The following is a 12,578-nucleotide window of genomic DNA, read 5'->3' on the forward strand; positions in this document are numbered from 1 at the left end:
GATCCGCGCCATCTCTCTTCGCTGCGCAAGTCAGTCTCGGTCAGCTCATACAGCTACTCTCACACATGCTCCCTACTATACATCTCACCCTGAAATCGGAGAGGCCTGGAATATAACTTTCATAAGACTATACAAATTCTGGGAAATGGCAAAGTCTGCTCTGCTACGCCTCGATGGGCTTCCCATTGGTCTTTGAGTGTTCACGTTCGTCGTCACTTATTAGACCTTCCAGCTCGAAATCCTGAGCATCTACAGCTGCTCGATCTCCAGCAATCGGTAGTCCAATCACGCCGTTGGTTCGAGGCCGCTCTACATCGTGAAGCGTGATCGACTTTGTCGCGGCGTTTGGGTCCTTGTATGCTGAGTATAATCTCAGAAGCATGTTGACGTCTAGGAATATGTCAGCAAAAGGCACTGCATAAGGAGTGCAAAGTGAGCGGCAGTACTTACAAAGGAACATCAAGAAGGCGATGCTGTACAGGATGAGGATGTACGACACGTGCGTGACGTTATTGCTGGACAACAAGGCCATCTGCTCTTCTGTTGCGCCCATGAACATGAAGCCAGCTGCAACCAGCAAGAAAGGAGGCAGAAACTGGAAGCTGTTGATCTCGAGATCCACATCACCCCCGTCTGGCCCCACCAGCGTGTTTTTGTCCTTGAGCACGAAAGAAATCTCGATGATTCTGGTAAGTCCAGCGGCCATGAGAGTGTAGCCGAATACTGCATGGACATGGGTACTCAAGGCCAGACTTTGTGGATGTCCAGACATTCCCCAACCTGTCATGAAGATCACTATACCTGGGATGAGATTCCTCTTTGGCCGACCGTGTCTGTCACTTGACAGCCAGATGCCAAGCAGACCTGCGGCCCACCATATGATTCCCATTGAAGTATGTTGCAGATCATTCGCGACCCAAGGACCTCCCCATCGATGCTCTGTGAACGTATTCACGCATCCCCACAGGGCGATGACAGAGCTGTCGAAGAACTCCTGACTCCTCCCTGTCCGTGCGAGGAAAGGCTGGCCATTCAGCAGGAGAAGCAACATCACGATTCCGTAGCCGATGAAGGCGGATCCCATGATGAAATGAGCGAGGCACTGGCCCAGATGGTCTCCCTGGCAGAACCCTTGAGCAGCAATTCCACCAAACAAGAACTGCACCCAAGTGATGACAGGAAGCAGACCTCCCAATATCGCATGCGCTTTGACTAGACCTTTCCGGATCGTGCCCAAGAAGCCTCTTTCGATGTGTAACCTGAGATATATCCCCAACCCCACCTGAACAATCAAGATGAGCATGAGCAAGTTCGCGAACTTGGCATGAGCGTTGGGACCGAATTGTCGCCCTTTGTGGGCATGGCCCAGGAAGTATCCGGGGACTGCGATGGCGGTGGCAGCGACTTGCGTGGGTACATGCCAACGTGACCTGACCATGCCGAGGACCATACCGGTCGGGAAGAGGATGCCCCATGCGAAGGACTGGACGAGAATGTGTGTCCATAAGGTGCCATCGATGGGGGCGGGGGAGATGGCTTCGCCTTCGGGAACCTCGCTGTGGCCTCCGTGAGCGTAGGCGGTGGCGAGAAGGAGGGCGATGGGCAGCAGAGCGGACGGTCTGGTTCGGAAGGTGGCCATGGCTGCAGAGGAAGATGTCGAGGGAATGGTGGCGGACGGTGCGCCGGGCACTCGGGAGGGGGAGAGGTGGTGTGCTCGCGAGACGGAATGGAAGTGCTAGGATTTATAGGTAAGGTAGTCAGTCTCTCAGCGGAGAGTTGAAGAGCAGGTGCAGTGGAGAGCGGTGATCGGAGGATGCAGTGTGAGATGCTCCTGGCCATGTCTATTCGTATCTATCCTATTCATCCGCGAAAGCGGGGACGCTAGTGCTAGCTACCCGGTGCTGACAATGCGCACCAAGCCCGAAAGGGGAGTCCCGCCTTCCCCCCTGCACATCCACAGCCACGCACGCCCGACACGCGTCGACCCCCATAATCGCTGCCTCAGGTACATGTACGTGTAGGCAACACTCCAAGCGAAAATACCTTACGCATACCTCACTGCCCAGTACATAGTCACGTTGCTCGTGCGCGTTGGCCAGCGAAAGGCATCATGTCTTCACAGCAACAGCCCTCACCGCAGCACCCCGGCCTGAGCTCCTCGTTCGTATCATCAGATGCTCCGCTCCCCAGCTCTCCGACGCCGGCGAAGAAATTTATCCCTGCGGAGCCCGAAAGCATCAGCACGATGAACACCGAAGTCGACAAGAACACACCACCAGTGCAAAATGCAGCAAATCCTCGCCTCGCTGCTCTCGCGACGAAACGCGCCAGCTTAGAAGCCAAGCTCGCGGATCTCCAAGCTCAGCGCTTGAGATATATCAACAACGCGACTCTTCCGTCTGGTCTCGCCATTCCTGCAGAGTGGACCGAAGAGCAGCGGGCAAAACAAGCGCTGGCCACTGCCAACGGGGTTCTCAAAGAGCACATCACTCTGCTACACGCCTACAATGAGATCAAAGACATTGGGCTCGGCTTGATGGGTCTAGTTGCCGACCAGCGAGGTGTGAGACAAAAGGTCATCATGGAGGAGTTTGGCATGGGTGACAAGGACTGAGGGTATAAATTGACGACTGCACCAACGCTGATGATGATGATGACTACCACGATCATGTCCACGGTAAGACGACACTCGCGGCTATGAGGATAATGACTTCGACATGACACCCGCGGTTGTGACTTTGGTCACCACCATGGCATGCTACAAGGGCCGCCTGGTCTCAATTGCAGAACATTGGTCTGCCATGATGATGTGATGCAAATGTATTGTGAGGACTCCCGTTTCGGACCTCCACCGAGCACTGCAGCAATTCTGACTGAGGCTTCAGACTCACACGCCAATCGCGGCAGATTGCAGAAGACGTTGCTGCATGGCCATTGCGCATACCCATGTATTACCACATCGACAGATGAAATCTCCTATCTCCCTTTCAACGTGCATGAAAGACATCTTGCATCGTAGCACCGTTAGTCTCAGACTGATCTAGGCCGTGCTCGAGATGACTCCAGGAGATCACGAACATTCGCAAACAGGCAAGTGCACGCTCGATCTCATGCATTGTGTATCTCATTTACAGTGCACAGATGTTTGACAGCTTACCGCAATGCATTTTCCAGCCCCATGGAATTGCCTCCGAGCTCTTTTGTCTTGTTTGTGCTATGGAAAAGCCGATTGCATCCTCTATTTGCCTCTGCAGCTTGTCTCGTTGTCTTAGGCATACACTCCGCCCTGGGCGTGAGGCAGCATAAATACACGTTCTGTCGCGTCCTGCAATATACTGAGCATCGATCATCGACCCATACATTGGAACTTAGATACTCACAGAAATCTTCATTTTCCACTGCTGACCCATACCCACGAATCATCACCAAGGAAGAACAAGCACACAACATCAAGACCTTTTCTTGAACGGCTGCCAGCCATACTTCTCGAGCAACTCGTCCCCTTTGCCAGCGGCCTCTACAAGCAAGCATGGCCCCCAAGAAAGCATCCAGGGACATCAAGGAGCTCTGCATCAGATGTCCTGATCTCGCGAGCGCTGAAGCCTGCCCAGGTGGCAATAAGAAAAAGAAGACTCTCGCCGAATGCGCAGCAGACTCCACGCATGGTGGCTTGTGGCCTGGCTTCTCGAATGATGCTGGTGGCGACATCGCATCTCTGGATGGTGACATGGAGAAGTGCAAGTCCGTGCTGAAGACGGCTCGCGAAATCAGCGACAATGCTGTGGTTGATGCTACAATGGACATTGTTGCTGACAAACCTAGGCAATTCGATTCCGTCTGCAAAAAGAGATCTGCAGCTCAGTTTGCCGATGCCCCATTGAGCAAGCCGATGCTCGAGCGTGCGTACCAGAAGACTGTAAGCTACTCAGTCGCAGCCCTGACTCAACAAGTTGCTTCGACCACCATAACTGCTACAGCCGCACCCAAGGGTGAACAAGGAGCTTCTGCCACGGCGAACGCTATTCCAGTCTCGAACAAGCCCAAGCTGGAGCAACACGCCGAGAGACCTGTTCGCTCTACGCAGCTCTCGTCTCAAGACAAGCTGATTACGAACCACTTTCGGGTCACCTTGACTGCCGACCGAACACTGTATGAATACCAGGTTACAGGCCTGCTTGATCCCGCGATTAAGCCACCTCTCTCGACACCAAAGAAGAAGACTTTGATTCGACGTATGATTGAGAACAGTCCAGAGCTTTCCCCATACTCTGACTCCTTTGCTTTCAACGGTGAGGGAAAGATCATCGCATGGACGAAGTTGCACAAGGGCTTGCCTGAAGGCGCATCATTACTCAGCAAGCCGGTGGATGATTTCGACCGGAGCAGCAATGGAGTGCCATCGCGCAAGATCACGCTCGTTATCAACTTCACTCGCAAATTCGACTTCAGCGGTCTTAAAAGCTTTGTCACAGGCTCCAATCCTGACTACGAAGAGGTCGGCGCAGGGCAAGCACTTGATATCTTGCTCGGCCACAACGTTGCCAAGACTCAGTCAGGCAGCACATTCCAAGTCTCCAACAACAAGTTCTTCACAACAGAAAAAGAGGACGAGTTGAGCCGCAATTACGGCTTGATCGTGCTCAGAGGCTTCTCCAGTCATGTCACTCCTGCAAACGGCTCTGTGACCTTGAATGTCAACACTGCTTTCTCTGCCTTTTACAAGCAGCAGTCTGTGCACAGATACATGGAAGACTTTGGTCCTTTCTTCAATGTGAATCGCAAAGCTCGTGAGCATCTCCTACATTTACGTGTCCGCATCATGTACGACCGCACCAAGCCTGGTGAGACCGACCATGCCAAAGATACCGAAGCACGCCGGACGAAAACCATCACGGGATTCTCCCGTCGCAGTGCCGCAGAGACCATGTTTACAGACCGCAATAACAAGCTGATCTCAGTCTGGGACCACTTCAGAAAGGAGTATCCACGTGCACAGAGCATTGCGCGTGACAAGCTCTGCGTCAATACAGGCGATGTTGCCGCTGGGCAGGAGTGTTGGTTTGTAGCCGATCAGCTCGAGGTGCTTCCTGGTCAGCTCTACCGCAGCCTCCTCGAGAAGATCGACGACGATGGTGAAATGGCTGCAGCAATGATTGGCTTCGCGTGCTGCACACCTGAGACGAATCGGAATGCCATCATGAATGCTGGTCTTCTCGCCTTGGGACTGGGCAACGGCACTCCAGCGATCTTAAGCAGTGCTGGTATCAAGGTCGCGTCGCAAATGATGACTATTCCATTTCGACAAATTCCGGCTCCCAAGATTAGCTTCGCGAAGAAGCAGTCAGCCTTGATTTTAAAAGGGGAATGGTCTACAAAAGGTCTACAATTCCTTAGTACATCTGCGCAAATCGATGGTAACGTCATCTTCCTGTCGGCGATGAGCGATCCGCTCAGGACCAACGCTCAGATGGAAATCGACTGCATCGAGGCATTCAAGAAGTGGTATAATCTCAACGGCATCAAGTTGAAGCCAAACTCTGTCATATTGAACCAATTCGATCGTATTCAAGGTGTGTCGGTTGATGCAGTCGTCGAGAAGATTCAACGAGCAGGTCTTGCTGTGCTGATGCTGCCGAACGATAACGCGGAGAACCGGATGCTCTACGCAGCTTTTAGAGCAGCAACAGATCAGGTCAAGGGGACTCCTTCGCTTGTATTCCGTGAAAAGGTCATGCAGGATATGGTCAACAAAGGCAACAAAGGCCTCAACCGCAAGTCTGCCGTCGAGAGCCTATTGCCGTACATTGCCAACAACGCCATGAAGCTCAATACACGGCTGGGCAACGAGAACCACATGGTCGAAGGACCCTTTGGCTTTCTCAAGCAGAATACTTTGATTATGGGCGCTGACCTCGTCCACCCCAAGCCATCCAACCCCACCGACGTCCCCAGCATAGCATCTCTGGTGGGCAGCATCGACAGTCGCTACGCCACGTTCTTGGGATCCTCTCGCCGCACTCGGCATCGCGAAGAGATCATAACCAAGCACATCATGAAATCCATGGCCGTCGAGCGCATCACCGCGTGGAGAGACAGGAACGACAAGATGCTTCCCACCAACATCATCTACTACCGCGATGGCACGGGCCACACTCAGTACAGCGACATCCGCGAGCAGGAGGTCCTCGCGATCCGCGAAGCGTGGAGACAAGTTCAGCTCGACTCGAACACCAAACTCAGCGCCAAGAACCTCAAACTCAAACTCACGGCTGTCGTCGTCGTCAAACGCCACACCACGCGCTTCTACCCCACCGAACCGAACAACACAAAACTCGCTCTCAAAGAAAACTGCCTCCCGGGCACCGTCGTCGAAAGCGACATCACCTCCCCGTACTACTTCGACTTCTTTCTCCAATCGCACGCGGTCGAAAAAGGCTCGGCCAAACCCACACACTACTTCGTCCTCGAAAACGAAATGAAATTCGATCAGGATAGTTTGCAAAACGTCACCAACGGCTTGTGCTACAATATCTCGCATTCCACGGGTCCTGTGTCGTATGCTTCGCCCGCATACTTGGCAGATCGCCTCTGTGAGCGCGTGAGTTTGTATTTGCATCGTTGGTATCGGAATGATGCGGATGTGAAGGACTTGCACAAGGACAAGCGAAAGCAGGGCATGGATGCGGATTGGGGTAGAGGAAAACAGACGGAGAATCCGTGGAGTTTGACATTTCAGTCGAAGATGTTTTGGATGTGAGAGGGAGGAGATGAGGAGGAGGGGGAGAGGAAGAGAGGAAGAGGAGCGAGAGAGAGAAATGAAAGAAAGCAACTAGGGTGGATCATCTCGTGTAGGTACGTATTTCTCTTGTTTTATTTTCTGCTAAAGACCACGAAGAAGAAGCTTCATGTAATATCACACAAATCTGAACGACCTCAATTTTTCAACTCTTATCCCAAACAGCTCGAATATACATATCACATATAACATACCAGAAAATTCTCCTCGGCGTTGATGAGGAAATATGAAATCATCACATAGTAAGGTAGGTACCTTACCTTCCATACCTTCTATACCTTCTATACCTTACCTTAGTACAAAAACTTACTACTAGTTGAACTTACCTACCTTAGCTATCTTATCGATCTTATGCCTCCTAGAGGTACCTTACTTACTATACAATATTTCTACCTTAGATTCTACACGCTACCTAGGAGGTAGGTGCCTAGTACCTAGCTCAAAGAGTGGACACCTACCTACAACCTGGACCCATCTACATATACCTACCTAGGTATCTTATAGAATCAAATATTTGATTAGATACTCACTCTCGCACGCTAAAGGGAGGATCCGTATTGAACTAGGAGGTAGGGAAATCCTTTCTACCTTACCTCCGTAGGCCTATTGATGATTGCCACCCCGCCCCTCCAAATTGTGGCGTGCAAGTCTGCTGTCTGCTATCATCAAGACTCAAGAGAGAAGAAATTCATGTCAATCATCACGTACCTCCTCTAGGGCCCGAGTAGAGTTGCCATACCGTGCCAAGGAAGAAAAAATTGCTTTGCGCATAATGAAAGAACAAACGAGAACAGGTGAGAAACAGCACAGGCGATTTCCATAGGAAAAGTCTATCAATCAGGCCACTAGCCAAAGCACATAAATGCTCGTCGTCTTACACCCATAATCATATTCGACTATACTCAATTCTCAACAAACCTGACATGCCTGCTGTTGCTATCGCGAAGCTTGCATCGTGATTTCATAAAATCTCGCAGAACATCCGAAGTGATGTCATCCTCCTCGTGCGCAAGTATGCCCCTGCACAGCCAGACCCGCGCGGGCGCAGTGTGTCCCTTACCAGCAGAGGCAGTAATGCTGTCCGCGTAGTTCCATCACTGATTGTCCACATCTACTGCGCCTTAGCAGCGTTGACCTTGGCCTTGAGCGTCGCGGATGGGTCGTCGTTAAAGTAGCGCGCAAAGAGTGGCTGGAGGAGCGATCGGAAGACGACTTGGGCGCCACTGCAGGACCACTACGTTAGCACGTCGTACGTTGGAATGCTTCGTCATGAATATCCGTCCCAGTCATGACAGAACACAGCGCAGGGTGAGCAGAGATACATACCCAGTCTGGGGAAGAGCCATCCAGAGAACCAGGATGAACTTGAAGGTGTAGTAGAATGGGAACCAGTAGACCGCGTTGATGGCAGACTCAATCACCGTCAAGAAGGCGTAGACCACCCAGTACTATGACATGCCCGTCAGTGTCGTGTCCTGCAGGTTCCATTCTTTTGTCTTTCTCCCGTGTACATACTGTGAGCCATTGGCTATCATCGGCCTTGCCACTGGTGAAGAGGGCGCCGAGAGAGTAGTAGGCTGGGATGGCAAAGCCGGCAGTGTTGACCAGGAACTCGCCGGCAATGTTAAAGAAGACGAGGAAGAAGTACAGGGCGCCGAGGCCGAGTGCGACGTAGACCTTGGGGACGCTGGTCTGCTGCTCGAAGTTGTTGAGGACGGGGTATTTGCTGAGCTGGTGGGGCCGTCAGTATGTGCGCGATACACGTGCATACCTGATCTCAGCGCATCGGTAGGATGGCAGAAAAACGTACCTCCTTGTCGAGCGCGGAGAGATGGTACTGGGCGCTGCGAGGGTTATCAGCGTGGTGCTCAGCAAAGTTGACAGCTATCTCGAGTAGAACGGGCTCCACCCAGGCTCGGACTGCGACAATGGATTGCCCTCGCGCTCAACATGGCAACGTGCAGGGAAGACGACGACGGCTTGTACAGCTCGTCTCTTGCCAGACCCCGATGATGCCGCCATATTCGAACGTGAGGGTCCCGTGTGTACAGACCCGGGGGAAGCCTGCAGGGCGTGGTAGAGGGAGCTGCGGAGAGTGCGGCGTTGCGGGCGCGCAGCACCAAGATTGGAGGGACGCACCGTTCCTGGACGCTTCCTGCCTGAGACATGGTGATGTTGGCGAGATGAGCGCGGATGTGTGTGTTTGATGGTGAGGTGTGAGAGTGTGAGGGTGGATGTGTAGGTTGTCCAAGTATGTGGAAGAGAGAGAGGGAGAGAGACAGAGAGAGTAGAGTAGAGTGGATGGAAATAATCAAGAAGGTCAGGTAAGGTAGGGTAAGGTAAGATAGGTAAGGTCAGGTAGGGTAGTCCAGGTATTGGGTACTTTCTAGTGGGAACAGTTTCCAAGTTTGAGACCTTCCACCACCTTTCCACGCTTTCCACACTACGGATCTAATATGTCACAGCCCTCTCTCTCTGCGGCCTCTGGTGCCTCTCGATGACCGAATAACAATGACTCTGCATCCTCATTTCACCACATGAAACTGTGCACATACGTAGGTATATCTAAGCTAGATGTAGATGCACATGCAAACAGTGCACCATCTGCTCCGATCAGATCCACCACAATCGGAATCTGAATCGGATCTGTTCTGGTAGAATAATACCTTACCTACTGTAGGTAGGTACCTAGGATTGATTGTATGGATTGCGTGTATTCCGTGTTCGAGCAGACCTGGAACTAGCACTGCGATAGACTTCCAGCTCAGCCCAGTGAGTGCGGGAGCTGCCGCCTGTCGTCCCGTCGTCCAGTCGTCCACTTGATGTAAACACACACCACAACATTGCCCGAAAAGGCCCATACCCGTTGACCTGTCGTCCACCTACTCCCTCACCCACTGCCCACCGCCCACCGCCCGCCACCACCCTCTTCCACCGCCCATTGGACAACACCGCCTGCTCTCCCGCGACCCCGAGAAGTCGCCACACGCCCATCGACCATTGCGACGTGCACCCAACCACGCATCACCCGTGGGGAAAAGCGAGCCCTCTCCTCCGCCTCACACCCAGCACGCACCCACGCATTCCACAATCTATGTCGACGAACACCATACCTATTACCACCTCCACACTACCATTGTCGCCGCTGTCGAGCCCTTCGCACATGCGATAGAGCAGCAGCGTCGAGTCGAGTTCCCGAGCTGTTGTTGACCCGCCACAAACAATAACAGGAATCCTATCCCGTTGGATCATAACATCATAACAAATAAACAACACAACACAACCTCCATTCTACCGCCCAATGTCGGCGCAAAACAGCCAGCGGCCCGACTCGCGGGCATCGACCACGAGCGCAACGTCACAGCGAAACGACTCTCTACCGCCGGCGGCGCACGATGCAAAGTCTTCGTACATGGCCCACGGGCCCGAAGCTGCACTCCTCCAGTACCAGGCCAGCATGGTGCCGCAACCAATGCAACAACAATACGAGCCCGTGCAACATCCACTCGCAACATATCAACATGCTCAGAATATGCAGCACGGGATGCAAACCGCTTATGCCACCACCCACGACTCTACATATCTGCCGCAAGACGTGTCATATGCGCAACACGTCCGAGTAGGATCCGTACCTGTCAACCCAGGCCTGGATGTGCATGATGACAAGCGTCGAAAAGGCTCGGCAGTGACCGCCACGAACGACAAGGAACTGCGGGAGATGCTCGCGAAGAATGAAGGACGCCCTCTTCGCGAAGTAGCTGTGGAAGTCATCCAGAAAGAGCGCACGCCCATGGCCGAGAAGACAAAACAGCTCTTCGCAATGTTATGGTGAGATCATCCATTGTTTGTCAGAAGAACGAAGACGATGGCTTGCTAACAGTACCTTCCAGGCTTCGCACCGTATGCAAACCTGCAAAGACATCTGTGCCCAGGAATCGCGTATACTCCCAGTATGCAACGCGATGCGGCACAGAACGAGTTGTTCCTCTCAACCCTGCCTCCTTTGGCAAGCTGGTCCGTGTTATCTTCCCGGGCATTCAGACGCGAAGGTTGGGAGTGAGAGGCGAGAGCAAGTATCACTACGTGGATCTGGCCTTGGAAGATGAGCAGGCCAGTGCACCACCCACGTGGCAAGGTGCGATACAACAGACGGGAAGCCGACATCGATCACACTCTGCCAGTACACAACACATTGACTTCAACAACATTCCTCGATTACAGGCCGACACCTCCGCATTCCCTCCCTCAGATGCCCACTTCGATGTGCACGCGACCCTTCCACCGGCACCGCGAGGGCCAGCATCGAAAGGCCAATCCTTCCTCTATCCTGAAGCTCGCGGACTGGAGCCAGGGACTGCCACCGCCCTATCATATACCCATACGCTTCGGTTTCCCCCGAGCAACCTGCCCAGCTTCACAGAGAATGAGCCTGTCAGCCTGCCCGCAATCCAACCATACCTGCCCCCGCGGACTGATATAGACACGGCGGAAGCGCTGGTCGCACTGTACCGCACACACTGCACGTCTCTCATCGACAGCATACGCTTCTGCAAAGAAAAACAATTCTTCCGACTGTACACCTCATTTCACGGCACGCTCACCGTGCCTGTACAAAAGCTGTTCACGCATCCCAGCCTGGCTCCTTGGATCGAGCAATGTGATTTGGTCATGTATAGAACGATGGTGCGCTTCGTGGCACGACTGACCTTGCAAGCGGCACCGGTGGTCGTCATCAACATTTTAAACAACATTTCGTCGACACTACATGCCCACATTGCCAAAACATTTGGTGCACAGCCAGGACATGTACTGGATGCGAAGCTCAGGCCGGCCACTATCTTTGCTGGGCTGCTATACCGCCTGATCAGGGTGAACCAGTCGGCACATGCCGCTGCAAACTTGCTGACCATCGACCAGAACCGAGAGCAGATGTGGCAAGAGTGGAATAGCATGGTGAACGTGAAGCGCGTGATGGAAGCCGAATTGCCCGATTGCGGTTACGAAGAGACGTATAAGATCTTGACGACGGAGATGCGCAGCTTACTCGAACCCCTGCAAGCTCCCGGTTTCCAGGACGACGCGTCTTTCTACAGCTTCGATGCAGGTGAAGGCGGCTTCGCGCATTTTCTGCAGAGCCAGACTGCCCCACCATCGCGCAACGGACCCAATCAGATATCCGCGGAAAATGTATTGGAGCGATGGTCGACATTCGTGTCTTCACTGCCCACGCGGTTCCCACACGCGCCCGCCCGGACAATACTACACTGCATCACCGCAGTCGGCACAGCAGCCATTCGAGACATTACCATCGTAGGCGGCGTGTCATACAGTCATTGGTGGGTATTGAAGATGTTCGTGGACGAAATGGCATTATGGAATGCAGAAATGGGAGGCTTCCTGGAGATTCAGGGTAATCACATGCCTGCGAATGGCAACAGCATGTATCAATCACCAATCCTGGAAAGCGGGATCGAGCGAAGCCACAGTGGGAGTCGGATGAGCAGCATGGGCCCCGCTGTCAACACCAATGGCCACGACCACTCACAACAGTCGCTGTTCATGCCTGATCAACAACAGCACCAGCAACAGCAACCGTTTGTACCACAACCGCATGCTCAGGCGCATGGGAACCTCGCTTTCCAGCGAACCAAGGTTGGGCATCGACTGTCGCAAGAGACTGATCTGGACGACAGCGGAATTGGCATGCTTACAGATGACGAATTGTCCAAGCTTGGCATGCCTGGGCTTGTGCCTTGAAAGAGAGAGAAAGAGGGAGAGAGGG

The 12,578-nt window shown here is 53.1% G+C and overlaps 5 protein-coding genes across 5 annotated transcripts; 3 read left to right on the top strand and 2 right to left on the bottom strand.

The window, feature by feature from the left end:
* Nucleotide 1: 1 nt before the first annotated feature.
* Nucleotides 2-1,642, bottom strand: SEPMUDRAFT_133679 (uncharacterized protein; the record flags this gene model as incomplete). The annotated part of the gene is made up of 2 exons (XM_016902575.1): nucleotides 2-390; nucleotides 451-1,642. 2 exons carry the CDS (start codon nucleotides 1,637-1,639, stop codon nucleotides 164-166), a joined length of 1,416 nt encoding a protein of 471 aa, XP_016759790.1. The 3' UTR covers nucleotides 2-163.
* Nucleotides 1,643-2,072: 430 nt separating this feature from the next.
* SEPMUDRAFT_133680 (uncharacterized protein) lies at nucleotides 2,073-3,172 on the top strand. Its single transcript, XM_016902576.1, has 2 exons — nucleotides 2,073-2,825; nucleotides 2,886-3,172. Exon 1 carries the CDS (start codon nucleotides 2,111-2,113, stop codon nucleotides 2,612-2,614), a length of 504 nt encoding a protein of 167 aa, XP_016759791.1. The 5' UTR covers nucleotides 2,073-2,110; the 3' UTR covers nucleotides 2,615-2,825; nucleotides 2,886-3,172.
* An 888-nt stretch (nucleotides 3,173-4,060) lies between these two features.
* On the top strand, nucleotides 4,061-6,932 carry SEPMUDRAFT_86758 (Piwi-domain-containing protein). Its single transcript, XM_016910423.1, has one exon. The coding sequence runs from the start codon at nucleotides 4,235-4,237 to the stop codon at nucleotides 6,755-6,757; it is 2,523 nt and encodes an 840-aa protein (XP_016759792.1). The 5' UTR covers nucleotides 4,061-4,234; the 3' UTR covers nucleotides 6,758-6,932.
* A 655-nt stretch (nucleotides 6,933-7,587) lies between these two features.
* SEPMUDRAFT_149591 (TB2_DP1_HVA22-domain-containing protein) lies at nucleotides 7,588-9,081 on the bottom strand. Its single transcript, XM_016905648.1, has 5 exons — nucleotides 8,936-9,081; nucleotides 8,607-8,640; nucleotides 8,312-8,527; nucleotides 8,123-8,244; nucleotides 7,588-8,019 (listed from the first exon to the last, which is right to left on the bottom strand). Exons 1-5 carry the CDS (start codon nucleotides 8,962-8,964, stop codon nucleotides 7,908-7,910), a joined length of 513 nt encoding a protein of 170 aa, XP_016759793.1. The 5' UTR covers nucleotides 8,965-9,081; the 3' UTR covers nucleotides 7,588-7,907.
* A 1,259-nt stretch (nucleotides 9,082-10,340) lies between these two features.
* SEPMUDRAFT_46603 (RFX_DNA_binding-domain-containing protein) lies at nucleotides 10,341-12,553 on the top strand (the record flags this gene model as incomplete). The annotated part of the gene is made up of 2 exons (XM_016909001.1): nucleotides 10,341-10,624; nucleotides 10,687-12,553. The coding sequence occupies 2 exons, from the start codon at nucleotides 10,341-10,343 to the stop codon at nucleotides 12,551-12,553; spliced, it is 2,151 nt and encodes a 716-aa protein (XP_016759794.1).
* Nucleotides 12,554-12,578: the final 25 nt, after the last annotated feature.

This window comes from Sphaerulina musiva, assembly GCF_000320565.1.
Source record: "Sphaerulina musiva SO2202 unplaced genomic scaffold SEPMUscaffold_6, whole genome shotgun sequence".
NCBI lineage: Eukaryota > Fungi > Ascomycota > Dothideomycetes > Mycosphaerellales > Mycosphaerellaceae > Sphaerulina > Sphaerulina musiva.

Coding starts and splice junctions, on each gene's coding strand:
- SEPMUDRAFT_133680 (XM_016902576.1), top strand. CDS start 2,111: ATGTCTTCACAGCAACAGCCCTCACCGCAGCACCCCGGCCTGAGCTCC.
- SEPMUDRAFT_86758 (XM_016910423.1), top strand. CDS start 4,235: ATGATTGAGAACAGTCCAGAGCTTTCCCCATACTCTGACTCCTTTGCT.
- SEPMUDRAFT_149591 (XM_016905648.1), bottom strand. CDS start 8,964: ATGTCTCAGGCAGGAAGCGTCCAGGAACG. Junction 8,641..8,935: donor GCAGGAAGCGTCCAGGAACG/GTGCGTCCCTCC, acceptor TAACCCTCGCAG/CGCCCAGTACCATCTCTCCG. Junction 8,245..8,311: donor ATGATAGCCAATGGCTCACA/GTATGTACACGG, acceptor GGCATGTCATAG/TACTGGGTGGTCTACGCCTT.